The following is a 15,173-nucleotide window of genomic DNA, read 5'->3' on the forward strand; positions in this document are numbered from 1 at the left end:
AGTAATAAATGCATGGGCATCACACACAAATATTAAAAAAGATATAACATTTGTTATCAGATGAGTTTAACAAGCTAAAGAAAGAACCACACAAACGGTCCTGCTTTATAATAACGATTATCTTTGGAAGGAAAATTTGTGCATACAAGTCAGACAGATGGTACATGTGACTGATGCCAACTTTAATTTGGTAAGCATAATTTGGTGATGTGCTTAGCTACTTTTAGTGCACAAGCAGCTTTATGAAAGTGGGCCCATGTGAAACTAGTAACAAGCCATTTTCGTCTTCTTTTTTTGACTGGAAGTACAATTTTGTACCGTGCTTTGTTTTCAAAAGTGTTCTGAAATTGACCCATATGATATGTACATTTGGCTTGGAATGTGAAAGCAATTCTTTTTCATTGTGACCCTTTAGCTAGCCAGTACACTTGAAAATATATAACTATGGTCATACCATAAATATTCTCTCAAAAAATATATTGCGTCTTTGCGTCTTTCTTAGTTATACCCATTTTAAATGCACCTTAGTAATGCTAGCGGGTAAACACAAATATCTAAAAACAATCTTGTTATACTAGACTTGATTATGTCCCCAAAAAGAGTAATTCTCATTTACGATTCATGCTAAATATATTAGAAATATTCATCTCTTAATCATGCTGGTCAAGCAACTTTAGTAGAAGGTGGCATGCAATCTTAAAGACAGTTACTGTTGTGACTCCCAACCAATTCTTTGTTTTCGTTTTCCTGGTGAATATGCCAAAGATGGATTAAGAAATATTCTTTCATTGCATCCAAAATTTCACACTGTAAAGCAGAATATCTAAGTTTGTTGACCTTTACTGTACCTTGTACGAGGATTGATTTTAATAAAAGATGATACCCAACAACTTTTCCTGAAAGTTAGATTTTTTTTATTCATGGTGAAATCAAGATTGTTATCTCAGCAACTGTCTTCTGTAATTACTCACTTTGGGCCGGTAAACCTAAACAACACATACATCTAAGCATAGAAACAACAAAGCAACAGAGAAAGCAACACTAGAACAGACTGCATTGGTTTCAAGAGAGCTGTGCTGGAAAACACATGTTGTGGACGGTTAACCGGCGCAGTATGTCATTCGGGAAGCTTCAAATGAAGGAACTCCGCCACAAAGACGTGGATGATCTTATTCAGATTGGAGATCGTTGGGTAGTCTAGGTTGGCTCCGGTGTCACTCATCGTGTGCCATGTGCTTGGGAAGGGTGTGGCTATCATATGGACAACATCCACTCCTGAGATTGTGATTAGAAAGGATGGTAAAAACAGTCGGTTAAATTAACAATACATATTTCATAAATGTATATTCATAAATACCCCAGACAGTTTCTCTACTCCTATTGGTGAAGAGTGCGTCACGTGGATGTGCATAAACCTTTTGTTAATGACTGGTAAAAAGTGTTAATTCATGAGCGTGACACACGACCTTGCACCTGTTCTTATAAGACAGTTTCTTCATTCCTATTGGTCGAGAGCAACGGCTGAAACAGTTGTGCCACATCACGCGATACGCGCAACGCCCACAGCATTCCCTTGTAAGGAGTTGTTTACGCGAGGGCAGTGGAGGGCTCTACCATTTCATAGCTGGAGGGGTGTTGTGTTGCAAGAAATCATTTAACAATTATAATTTTTGCATTTATTTTACTTTTTGACCAAAAAGTGATGATGTTTTTGACCGAAAAGGTATTTATGAATGGGAATCAAAGTGTGTTGAATAGGTTTTCAACTAGTGGTTTGAACCCGCCGAGGCCTGGTTCTTGATAATTTACCTCGACTTTGCTCAGTAAATTATCAAGAACCAGGCCTCGTTGGGATTAAACCACTAGTTGAAAACCTCTTCACCACACATTGATTCCCTTAGTTGGTTTGGATGTGTTTATCTACTTGATGGGTAGATTATGTTCTTTTGAGAAGTTGTCTTGCTATATATTCTACTACAACGGGAAGTAGATTTTTCAGAATTTTTCGCCACCTTATCAAAATGAAACAATTAAAAAATTACCGGTGCTCTCTCCTCAAACCCCAATGTACAAAGATGTGTCCAGCACTCTCCAGGGGTGAGAGTAATTGCTGACCAAAAATATCAACACTTTGAATTGAAGGTATGTTGAAATGATAGCATTCCCACCTTTTGGTAGCCCCTGGGGTTTAGATTTAACAGCTAGCTTTTAAGGAACTGTGTCCTCAGCACTAGATAAGAGATCAAAGAGCTAGCTTTCTTTATACATGTATGTTGACAAAATAACAGCTGATTTTCTTTATAAGGCCAGCTTAAAAAGTCTGAAGTCAGATAAAAGTCTGGAATTTATCATCCCTGCTCTCCTTTAAAATCCAATCCTCCTTTACCAGCCATGACGAAAATCTTACCCCGTTGTAGGAAAGGTTTGTGGTCGTCCTCAATCGGATTAAATGACCCTTTGGTAAAGTATGGCCGCTGCGGGCTGTAGGACGAGTCAAACAGGCCAGCCTGAACTAAACGAGTCTCTGTAACACAACAAAATTACACAATTATCGTTGCGGTACCCACTGCCAAAACATAGGATTCGAACTGCCTCTAGCTACCGGGCAACCTCGGTAGTTTAGTTGGTAAGACACTGCTCTAGAATTGCAAGAGTCGTGGGTTCGAATCCCACCAGACTAACATGCCTGTGATATTTGTTTTCACAGGACTTGGGAAAGTACTGAGTATACAGTGCTAACACACATCGGTGTATGGGTAAAAAACAAAATAATTAATATTCTTTATCCCCGATGCAAATTTAACATCTCTTAAAATTACACAAATTACACAAGTGTGTCAGAAAACAGCAGTTGGGTTCAAAACAGAAACAATTTTCATGGCCTTCCTTTTAGTAAGTAAGTAGCCTTCTCTGTTTACGGTTACAATAGTTTGCGAGTATCAACATTTCTGAGTAAGTTACTTAATACTGCATTACATATGCATAGAATGAAAGTGAAAATTCCCCTTGTGAACCTGTGAAGAGTCCTAATAAAACCTCACAAGCACTATCAACTCGTCTCGGAGCAAGAAATGTTTCATAGGAGAAAGGTGGGGAAGTTTGGAAGTGGGAAGCGGGGGGCATACAATTGATATCGATTGAGCCAAAAGAAGAAAATTCCAGTGACCACCGGTTCTTTTCAGAACCAACACTACTCATAAGAGATATTCACATGGTGTTACCGCAAACCTCTCTTAGTTATCCACCATATAAAGTTTCAAAACCTACTTAAAATTTAAGTAAGTTTCCCTTTGTTGTTTTCCAATGTTCATTCTAATTCTTTTGATGTTTTTTGTCCCTCTGTATTGTCATTGGAGAGGTGTTAGTTAGAGTGAAAAGGACTAATAACCCAAATTTTTGAGCACTTACCGATGGTTTGAAGATGTTGATACATTCTGTTACTCTGACGATTCCGTCTAAAATGGTTGACAAATTGTGGGTTTGCTGCTCCAAGGAGATCCATAAGAAAAAACAGGCCCTGTGAAAAATATCAACAGCATGGGAATGATAAGAGTTGATTGAACAAAGGGATGATAGTCACTGCTGACAAAATGGTCTGATAACTATATGAATCAAAATGTTAGATTTCAATTGGTTGGTCAACTCATTGGACTATGCCACCAGAGGTTTAAAAGATACAAGCTTTTACCCAGTAACCCAATGACATAATCAGTAACTTTGTTAGTACGAGAATTAACTCCAGGCCATACTAGGAAAAAAATAACCCACTTAATTTGTGCAAACATTTATTCAAGGTAAGATGTAAAAAATTAGGAGAATCTTGAAACTGGTTATTGGTTGCTCATGTTCCAATTTGTCTGTAGGGTGAACCCACATCAACCTCCTTTGTGTACTATTTCAGATGCCATGTCGACACATGAAACAGAGAGGAAACAGGAACGAGCGTTATCTACTCTGTACATTATTATTAATGCAAAATTATACTGTTTTTTTTCTGTTTCCCAAGTCTTGTTAAAGAATTTTAAAACTCGGGCCAATACTTACAATTCCATCCAAAACGTTCTTTCTGTTGTCAGAAGGGTGCGGTGTATTTTCCCACTTCTGAGCTAGGTGTCGAGAGCCGTACAAGGAATCATAGTTTGACCATCTCTCAAAAGCTTCCTCTCCATCAAAGAAGATTAACTGAAGAGTGTAAAGCTGTTTTGAAGGAAAAAAACCACTAGGATTAGTAACAATTTCAGAAAACGAAACTATTTCTTACCATGTGGTTCTACGCAGGTTTTTTCCAAACCTGTGGGGCATTCTTGGCCCGAATTTTGCAGTATTGACCAAAGCATGCTGACTAGACCCCCTTGCATATGCAACAAATAAACAGTCCTAATTTAGGTCAATGATGAGCTATCATTGGCTGAGAGTCATGAGCAGCGTACACATGCATGCGCATTTCCATTGTTGACATCAAAGATGGCAGCCAATGCAAATATTGCCCTTGATAATGGTAAACTTTTGCAATGAAATGGATCGAACAAAACATAGATGGATATCCAAATATCATTATTTTTTACGAGTTTATTTTAAACTTCAATAAATGTTCAGAACTTCTAACATTTTTTCGATAGAGGAATTTTTAATTTTGTTTTTCAAACAATCAAATCACACTTATTATTGTGACAAGACCGGGACTCAAACCAACACTCTGCTGTTTAAAAACACCAGAGCTTGAGTCGGGTGTTCTTATCCGCTCAGCCACGGCACACTGAATAAAAGAGAATTGAAGAGCATGAGTTGCATACCTGATACGATTTCTGATCCAGAGATTGTTGGAGGTTGTGAGCCAGATCTAACATCATTGCACATGGGACGGACGAGTCAGTGGCTCCAATGAAGTCTTGATTTTGGTAATATTTACTGTCGTGGTGACATGCCAGGACGAGTTTCAGATCAGACTCGGTCTGACCAGGCGGGACCAACGTCGCGATGATATTTGAAAACTCAACCATTCCCATCGGCGTTGAGCCCATAAAGCGGTCTTCTGTTATTGTCCAACTTGGCAGACTCTGAAGGCTAGTGGTTATGTACTAGAAGCACAAAAAAAAACAAGAAATTAAATGTAGTATTATGAAAACTGCAATGGATTTAAACAATAAACTGGAATTAAAACTGCAGTGGGACCCTTTTGTCCTTTTAATTAAAGACTACATGTATGTAGTCTTATAAGTAAAGAGTACAATTTACATTTGTGAGAACCTTGGATTCCAACATAAATAAACCTTGCCTTTGACTCTTTCAAACAGCGCCCTCTTTGAGGCAGATGGAGGCAACTCATTGGATGATAGCTGTTCTAGCTGCCCTAAAACATTGTTGTGACTGCTACACAACTCATTTTTCTGCTTCGCAATGACAAATTTGCAAGCTGTATTTTCTACTAAACAACTTAAATGAAAAGCCAAATGAACAACCAACCCAATATCTTTCAGCATGTCATAAAATCTTAAGGAAATAGATAGTTTTCACTTGACATCACACAATGTTAAGTCTGCAATCTTCAAATCTGCAAATAACTTTGGAAGGGAAGTCTATGTACTATGCATAAATAATGTGTGCGGCACGCTCAAGTTTTATCAGCTTGATTGGTCACTGAACTACTTGGCTCGATAGAGAAGTTTGACTAAGCTCAAACCCCTTACTCAAGTTGCCTCTAAAGATGGCAACAATTGGGAACTAAAAGCCTTCCAAATCAGTGTTATTCTTTAACGTACGGAAGATCAATAGGATTTAAATTTTGTACTACCTGTCTCACTTCAATTTTCCCTGCCGTCCCTGAGACTGGGTATAAGACGCAGCTCAAAACCCAAACCCAAGTTGCCCCTGAAGATGGCGACTATTGGGAACTATACATACATGTATCTGTAAAGTCTCCGGTTTCAAATCAGCTTTATTCCTTATAATATCGTCCGGAAGATTGTTAAGATTCACATTTGTTATTACCTGTCTAACTTCAATGTTTCCTGCTGTTCCAGAGACTCTAGGTATAAGAAGTGAAGGGAGTCTCTGATGCCTGAGGCGATTAATGTCTGTCATGGCAGCAAACTGATGTAACTTGGTCTGGGTGAGTTTCTTCACCTTGTGGTCCATCTGTAAATCAAGATGAGAACAATTTTTTTGATGAGAGTTAACAAATTCTTTTTACGTTTCTTTTATTTTAACCATTAACGAGGGCGACCCATTTGATTTTAGTTGGGGGTGTACTAGGGTTAGGGTGCAAGAGGGGTTTGCTTTTGATGGGAGGTTTGGGTGAAGGCACTTCAGACAAAATACAAAATAACTTCACAGGATGCTTGCTATCATTATCATCTAAACAAATAAGGCTTTTGGATAAAAGTTACACCTTTTTTTTTCATGGTCATTACCAAGATATGACAGGGTCAATGAAAACATGAGAAAATTACATTAAAAACCATCACATAATTTGAAAGCATCAGAGTAACATATTTAGGGAAAATAATGACAAGAGCACCGATAGAGCTTCTGCGGCCTACAACGTCTTCAAAACACACTGCTCATCTTGTCCCTTTATCCAAACGCACAACCCACATATTAACCCCGGTACTGAATTCCCTTCACTGACTTCCCATTATCAACAACATTTCCTTTAAAATTCTCCCTTTTGTTGTTCAATCTGATTCTCTACATGGCAATTCACCGATCTACATTACATACATCATCTCGAAAGATATCAAACTGCAAGAACTCTCCGTTAAAATAAACCTCTCCAACTGTTCGTCCTCAGACCCATCGTCCGTGAGAAGACTGCTTGTTCTTCCGTCCGACACCTGAACTCTGGAACAATCTTCCTCAACACTTGTGCCGACTAGAATCCCTATCAATTTTTTAATTGTCACTCAAAACTCACCTTTCTCATACTCGTCATTCAGTTTTTAAACTGAATGACGAAATTGTTTTTATTGTTTAATGCGTCATGAGCATCAAGCCTGACAGATACCAGCGTTTTACAAGTATTCATTATTATTTTTCTTGTAAAAACAGCACATTAAAAATAGACAACTAAGGCCAAGTTTGCACCTAAAGATCATTTGTCAACAAGAGGGTGATAGTGACTGGTGTGTAACACGTATTATTGACATGAGTACCACTTCATGTTAGGTCAAATATTTTCTAACCTAGAAGACACGACTAATAGCCTGAACAGTGTTTCGTGAGGAAATTGAAGTATAGGGTCTCTCCAGGATGTTTAAAAACTGTGGGGCTTTCTAGATCCAAATTTTGCAAAGAACCTTGGAAACTACATTATTATTCAAGCATTTTTCAATTGATTTTTTTTTTAAAGCAGTCATTCAACTGAAAAACTGAATAAATTTTGATGAGCTGTTCCACCTTTCCGGTAACAAAAAACAGATTACTAATTTGAGCATGTACTCTCAGAGTCAGTAACTGCTCCAGGTGTTTTGAAGTTTTGTTTTTACAAAAATTGGGTGCAGATTATCTTGAAGTGGTTCTCAAGTCTAGGCAATTATGAACAAGGTTTCCAATGTGTCAAACTACATATTGCTTTGGGCAAACTTTCCTTCCGATGACAGCACAGAAACTGGCGAGTATTAATAAAAATCACATTCAGTCACGGATGCCTTTCATTTACACATTAATCTTTCCCCCTACATTGTTGAGCTTCACTTGGTCAGCTCAGATGAATTCTGACGGCAAGAAAAAGCTCAAACAAGTCTTTTAGTTTGTCATGGATTTGGTCTGATGCTAGTATAGCCTCCAAGTATAGCTTTCAAGGAGAAAATGCCTAAAAGACTAAAGATGCTGTGTGGCTGTCAGACTGTTACCTTAAGATCATACAAACTTGGCTCCGTGGTAACCCCAATTTGGTCGATCATGTTGTCCAAATCATCTACCTCGTCAGCTAACTGACATCTCTCCTCATCGACCGGACATTCTTTCACGATCACTCCAAACAGAAACAGAATCAGGACCACCATTGCTGAAAGCGTGGCCAGAGCAACCACTCCAAAACAGCAAGAGATCCAACGACATTTTGTACTAAGTTTGATCTTCTTTGAGGTCTGATTAGAATGCATTGCTCAGGGTTGGTCTTTTCATCGAATACAGCAGTTATGTCATCACAATCGTCCACGTTTCCTCAACATAAGAGCGATACAATTGGTCTAACAGTTTGAATAGCACCTTCTTACTGCATATAACCCAGTACCAATTAGACACATGAAGCAACTTCGTGAACTGCTTTAATATAGTACTATGTTGAACGTCCCAAGCCTATGCAGGAAATGTGACTGGAGTCTATATGCAGAGAATACTTCGCAGCAGACCAGTTGTTATCTGTTGTAAAACTGACTAAACCTACACCATAGGTGAAGACCACTACTCCATGACAGTGTATAGCGGAACCACTCACTGACAACCATCACTGGATCAATACCACTGGTGTACTCATTCAGGGGATGTTCCCATTCATGTGGAACCGTCGCTATTGTTGACTCTTTCATTATTAACTCCTTTATCATGCACCTCAAATGGGCGGTGGTTGTACTGAAAAACATAGATCAAACTGTTGTTTGTACAAACTGAGTGACCTTGTACAGTCCAGTGCCTTTCTGGGCAGGCAAAATGCTACGGAAAATTTTACATTTTGTGTCATAATTTCCACATAAATTCAAGAGTTACATATTAAAAGCTGAGTAAATATTTTGTTTACATCCTCAAGTTTCCAAACAAACGTGTGAAAATATCATGAAATATTAAGTTTGTAACTGTATGTGTAAATGACGGCTTATGTTTTTTCTAGGTTTTTATTCCTCGGTCAAATATTGTTAACTAAACTGCCGTAACTGGCAGATAAAGGTTGTATGGCTTGTTATTGGCACCCCCCCCCCCCCCAAGAAAAAACAAAAAAATTTTAATAATAATAAAATACAAAAATAAGGAGTCCGCCAACTCAGCGGCAAGGCTCTTTCTTATTTTGATGGACGTAGCTCTGAAAGTCTACAGTTTGTAGAAAAAGAAAACTGAACTTAAGATGTCGCTGCAAATTTACCTTTTTATTTCAGAAGCTGGACAAAATTATAATTTTCTTTTTAAAAAAGAACCCTGTGGGGGAGTGGTTAATATTTTTGAATATTTATCATTTAACGTGGGTTGCCAGAGTATCGATTAAATATAATGAAACCATAAATGCTCTGAGAGAATTTCATTCAATTGCATTTCTGCATTTACTCTGATACATTTATCAACCCCCTGCCGGTATATCCTACTACAGTTGCTTTAGTTCACCCCTTGCCCTTCCGCTAATTGAAATAAATTGCCCTCCCGCTCTAACCATTTAAAAGCATGATCATGAATCTATAAATATTTAGCGGACTTGAGTGTCCCCTGACTCCAGATTGTTTTTGTTACTATTTTTATTAAAGGAAAACAGGAAGAGCTGGAATTTTGACTAAAGTGGAGAGATCTGGTAATAATTTCAAAGGCTACCGCTACTACATATCTGCATTTATGCAAATAACTTAAACAGGTTGGATGAGGTGTATATTCTCCAAATCTTTCTTATCTAGCTTACGGCGTGCGTTTTTTCTGCAACCTCAAAGTTTTGGACAGCTTATTTATATCCACTCAGACATTCCATTGTGCAGAGTGCAACTACATGTATACATGTACTATATTTCCCCTGTAAAAAGAGGATCAGAAGGCACTGGAGTCTGTGCTTGTAATCTCCCTTTTAACCAGGAGTTATTGTGTAATCCATTTTTGTGTACAGTGCCCCCTATTAGAGCTCCTCTGTGATGAATATTTCTACTACGTTTAAGAATGTCTTCTCTTTCTGTATGGAAGTATATTTTTAATGGTCTTAAATCACCACACCTACATACCTACAATGATTTCAATTATTGTAAACAAAATAGATATCATATATGTCGTAATTTTCACTCAAGTGTTTGTTTCCTGAATATTAATTCCAGTTATGGTTTACATGGCATGGTTCACATATACAAAGACTTTTAGAGCTCCTTCTTCAAAGACATTGATACATGTATGTGGATGTAAATAAACGTGAGAAAACAAAAACACAGAGAGACTCGTCTTGGGGCAATAATAGTAAATCTTCAGTGTGGTTAATGCGCCCTATACTGACCGAACTGTAGCATAGGGAATGTGTATTGATCATGACACAACACACCACCATTAGTCAACCTTGACTGGCTATCTCATTAGAAACAAGGCCTAATTCCATAGAGGTGCTTGCAGCAGAAAATGCGGCTTTACAAGTCAGCCCTTTCATGGCATCATCATCCTAACACAAACATTTTGGTTTCTTAAAAGTTTTAGGGGTATATTGAGGACATTTTTCCATTTTAAATTTCAAATACATACTACATTGTACATGGTTGTGATTAATGTCCTATCTCGTCCTCTTTTAACACTTTTATCGTGTTTTTTACGGCAAAACAGCTAATCTCTGTACTTGCTTTTCTCAATATGTAAGTTTTTGAATTAGCCTCTTTTGCTATGGAAGGGGCGAAGTGTTTTGCTTGCAAAGCCAAGTGGGAACCAGGCGAGGACAGTACGTGATATTGTATATTGGCTGGTAAACTGATTCCTTCTATAGACTTCCTCATTATTTACACCAATGCATCTTAGAACAGCCAACTGAAACTTACTTTCAATGTATGCATTTCGTCCAGGGATTCACAAAAAGATTCATGTAAAATAATATCTTCTTCAGAGTTGGGTAGAGACCGAAAGATATTCGACTTTGATTTATTGTTTCCAATGTACAATAATTGTACACTCCTTTTAAAGACACTGGACACTATTTGGTGTATCTCAACATATGCACAAAATAACAAACCTGTGAAAATTTGAGCTCAATTGGTTGTCAAAGTTGCGAGATTTGAATGAGGTAAACAACACCCTTGTCACACGAAGTTATGTGCTTTCAGATGCTTGATTTCGAGACCTCATCAAAATCTAATTCTGAGGTCTTGAAATCAAATTTGTGGAAAATTACTTCTTTCTCAAAAACTATGTAACTTCAGCGGGAGCCATTTCTCACAATATTTTATACTATCAACTTCTCCCTATTACTCATTACCAAGTAAGTTTTTCTGCTAAAAATTATTTTGAGTAATAACCAATAGTGTCCACTTCCTTTTTAAGGAAACAGAAACAGTAACATATCTCATGCTTTTAAAATAAATTGTTTTGTCAGGGCAGATTGGTCAAAGAGCACCACAGATAATTCCCACTTGACGACGCACAGTGTCAAGTCCGCCATATTAACGAGCAATGATAAATCATTGTTTTGAACGCAAGATTCTGTGTTAGGCGTAAATATCACCTGCAGCATGCTTGACCCGATTTCATGGCACCGCTTACCCTGGAATTCTGCGCTTACGGCCCCTAAAACCATACGCTTTACAAGACGCCGTAAGGGCAGAATTCTCTGGTAAGCAGAGCCATGAAATTGTGGCCAGGAGTTTGATCAAATTCCTTGCATGGTTGGTTGATGAACCACTCGACTGAGTAGAACAGTTTAGAACGCTTGACACAGCTCAAGCCCAAAAAGTGAAGTTGCCTAGATCCAGAACTATTTATTCCAGATTTGCTGCAGGACTTCTTCATAATGCAGAATAGTTATTATACTCTAAATTATACTCTATTTAACACTGTTAAGATATATATAAGATTCTTTAACGCCGAATCCAAATTGTATTTAAAAAAAAAATTGTTTAATGCATTTGTGGACTTCATACAAATGGTTTAAAAATGGTAAAGGATGCTCAATTTAGGTTTTCCAGTTTGCCTGCTACTCATGATATTCAATAAACCAATGATATTCAATTCACGAACGAAAACATTGATATTAAACATATTCAATCTGACAACAATTGATTGCTGTTCTAAAGAAACATTGATTAGATTGCTTTAGAAGAGCAGTTCGACTCAACAACATTGTGTCAATTTGTTTGGAAAAAGGTGAGAGAGAAGAAAATGTCACACAGACCATCCAGTATGAAGACATTCTAAAATTGTTTTTTTCTTTCTTCCATAAATAAACAGCTGCAATAAGAAAGCCTGTGTGTGTGCTCAAAATAGAGATTCTTCACCTGATGTTATCATTTATTGAAACTCTATCTAAGATGTTCGTTTCAATTCAATAGAATGAGACTGGATAAACAGCTCAGTTTCTTACCGCTCTGTTGTTCAATAAAACTTGAATTGGATTCTGTTTCGTTCCCGTATTTTGTTACACTTAAAATACTGCCACAATTGGGTACACAATTTGGCCAGCCACGTTGAATGAGTATACAATGGTTACTGGTTGAACATTCAGATTGAATATTGAATGATAACCACAGTTTTATATTCTCAAACTTTTTACGATTTTTTTAATCATGTTTCTTGGACTTTAGGGTGTGTGAATGAATGAATGAATGAATGAATGAATGAAGGAATGAATGACTTGGTATGTCAACAAAGAAAACCGAAGAAAGAAATTTTGGTAAAAAACTATGATTAAAAAAAAATTATTTTAGTTTTTCTCTCAGGTCATGTATGATTTATGACAATATTAACTCATCTGTAAAATTAATTACTGGTAACTTGGAACAAGACGTTACATTTTGTTATGAATTATCAAAGTAAACACAAAAAACAATTTTTCTTTTTCTTTTTCTTCTCAAAAATAACTGGTGTCCAGATAAAGTAAAAAGAACCATTCATGTTCACTGTTCCAAAAACTACTATTATTAAGCATTAAATTTCCTTGTGAATTTAGTTCATTTAACATAATTTCTCTGCAAATTTTGTCGTTTAAGTGATGCTTAAAAATGACCTTTTCCTTTAAGACTTCCCAATTTCAATTACGCCAATAAATTGAATTAATTACAGACTTAACCTCCGATTGAAAAGTTTCTGAATCGGTTCTACACTTTCCTAAATTTCACAAGCATGCAAGCATGAAAAGTGATTATGGGAGTCTACATCACGTAAATCACCAAGAAGGGGGCTCTGTGCTTGCCATTAATAGTAGTGATTCATTGGTTATGACGTCAAACGCTATACAGGCAAGTAACTGCCATTTGGGTTGCGTCCTATAGCTCATACAGGAAGACATCCATACTTGGTTGCCAAGGAAATACAACAACGGGGTAATGGTTACTATTGGCCAAGAAACAAAAAAAAATCTAAGTGCTTCCTGCGCAGGAATGCTTTTAGTGACTTAGTAGATAGAGTTTTGTGGATAAGTAGGAATTAAAATCCATTGTATATAGCGACTTAAACTTGAGTTGCATGACAAAGGCCTTAGATTGAAAGTATAAATTGATGGACTTCTCATCATCAAATAATGTTATGAAATGATGATACTTGTTATACAAAATTTTAATTAAAAATGACTACAACAATCGCTATTACATGAAATATAATCCTAATTAGGATTTGAAACTTTGCATGGTGGAAATACGATATAGTAAAGGTTTGCGGTAACACCATGTAACGATAATCTCTATATGAGTTGAGGTGGTTCTGAAAAGAACCGTTGGTTTCAACTCGGTGTATAAATATAATCTTATTTCAAAAAGAATTTTAGTTTCATATCATGGAACTGTACTTTTCCAAACAGCTGCCCGAGAAAAAAACTCCATTGCACACAAATACATTGTAGCACTTCCATTAGAGATTTGGTCAAATTGAAGTGTACTGTGGCCTAAAGGGAAACACGATATCGCACATAATTTTGTAAAGGGAGCTTGCACAGGCCCAAGTCGCGTTATTGCATTTATTACTGATAAATTCTGACAGTCTGACAAGTTTGGGCTCGGGAATTAATAGCTGTACGTTTAGTACTGGCACTGATTAAAGAATCCATCTCTGACAATCAAGTTCTCTTCTTTTTTTTAATCTCGAGAGTAGACTGTGGTTTTTCATTATGAATACAACCATTGGGAATTAATTTGAAAAAAAAAAGAAAATGCCTATCAATCATGACAAGTGGGGTGTGCTTTTATATGTAAAAGGGTTGTAATTTATTTTGGAGATACAATATATATATTTGGTTTGCAGTCACACCATGTGGGTATCTACTTGCCAGGTAGAGTTTGTTCTTTAGAGAACTGCCTTTCTATTATTCTACTACTGCGGAGTAGATGTTCAGGAGACTTCTCAGTTCTGAAAAGAACTGTCCTGTTTTTAAACTACTAACTAGGCGGAATGTTTAGAAAATAAGCTGGGACCCACCTTACTACTTTAGCTCATAGGATCCTTATTAACTGCACAACCTTTGAGTGAGTTCTAAAATTGGTCTCAATGTTTCGACTAGCTTGCGCTTCTCAATTCACCGACTTTTATGTGATATAACTGTGAATTCTGACTGTGTGGGGGTGTGCTATTGGTGTTAGCAACAGCACCTGATGCGACAGTCATGAATTTTTAAAACCAGGGAGGATTTTTCGATCCCCAAAGGAGGCTGTTGTTGATGGACTGAGCTAATGGGGAAGATTTATGCTGATGACTTATTCACATACGGCGGCTACATGTATTGACGGCTCAAGTATTCCCAATACGGCTGATATCTTTGAATAGACTGTGCAATTATAGCAGGATTATTACAGCAATTTAAGGGACCTTTGTGTTTATTGCCTTTGTGTGAAGGAGACTAATTTTCCAATTTCAAAAATGTTAAGCAGAACATAATTTTGCTTGACAGTTTTATATCCCATTTATAGAGTAAAATGCCTGCGATATATGGGTAAAACCAAACATTTATCATATCAGGGAACCAGTCACATGTACAGTACACATTACAAGCATTACTGAGCAAATTTTATTTTATTTGTGCTTAACATTTTGATGAAATTTGGCCCAATTGTGATTGTAGGAATATTCGAAAAAAACAGAGACATAGAGCTCAATGGCAGAACTGCTAAAGAAATTCTCAAAAACAAACAGCACTGTCTGATTTTAGAAATGCAGGACACGTACATGTACACATTTATTTCTGATCTCCGATTCCACTGAAGACACATCTTTACTAACCCGAGACCAACAACACACTCCCTTGAGCACAGGTTCCGTGATTTGAATTACTTCAGGATCTTAAAATCAGGAGATGCATCAACACGTTCACATATGAC

At 37.1% G+C, this 15,173-nt stretch overlaps 1 protein-coding gene across 3 annotated transcripts in view; it reads right to left on the minus strand.

Moving 5' to 3' along the window:
- Positions 1-332: 332 nt before the first annotated feature.
- LOC117292808 (glutaminyl-peptide cyclotransferase-like) overlaps positions 333-15,173 on the minus strand; it is a 31,269-nt gene continuing 16,428 nt past the window's right edge. For 2 of the 3 annotated variants that reach the window (XM_033774981.1, XM_033774986.1), the window contains exons 3-8: positions 5,989-6,135; positions 4,794-5,078; positions 4,045-4,197; positions 3,409-3,517; positions 2,408-2,524; positions 333-1,275 (exon numbers count right to left, since the gene is read on the minus strand). In XM_033774981.1, coding sequence (XP_033630872.1) covers positions 1,118-1,275; positions 2,408-2,524; positions 3,409-3,517; positions 4,045-4,197; positions 4,794-5,078; positions 5,989-6,135 — 969 coding nt within the window. In that variant the 3' untranslated portion in view covers positions 333-1,117. Of the gene's footprint in view, positions 1,276-2,407; positions 2,525-3,408; positions 3,518-4,044; positions 4,198-4,793; positions 5,079-5,988; positions 6,136-7,850; positions 8,385-15,173 lie in introns of those variants that run through there. The other variant, XM_033774973.1, reaches the window with a different exon arrangement.

This window comes from Asterias rubens, chromosome 1, assembly GCF_902459465.1.
Source record: "Asterias rubens chromosome 1, eAstRub1.3, whole genome shotgun sequence".
Classification (NCBI taxonomy): Eukaryota; Metazoa; Echinodermata; class Asteroidea; order Forcipulatida; family Asteriidae; genus Asterias; species Asterias rubens.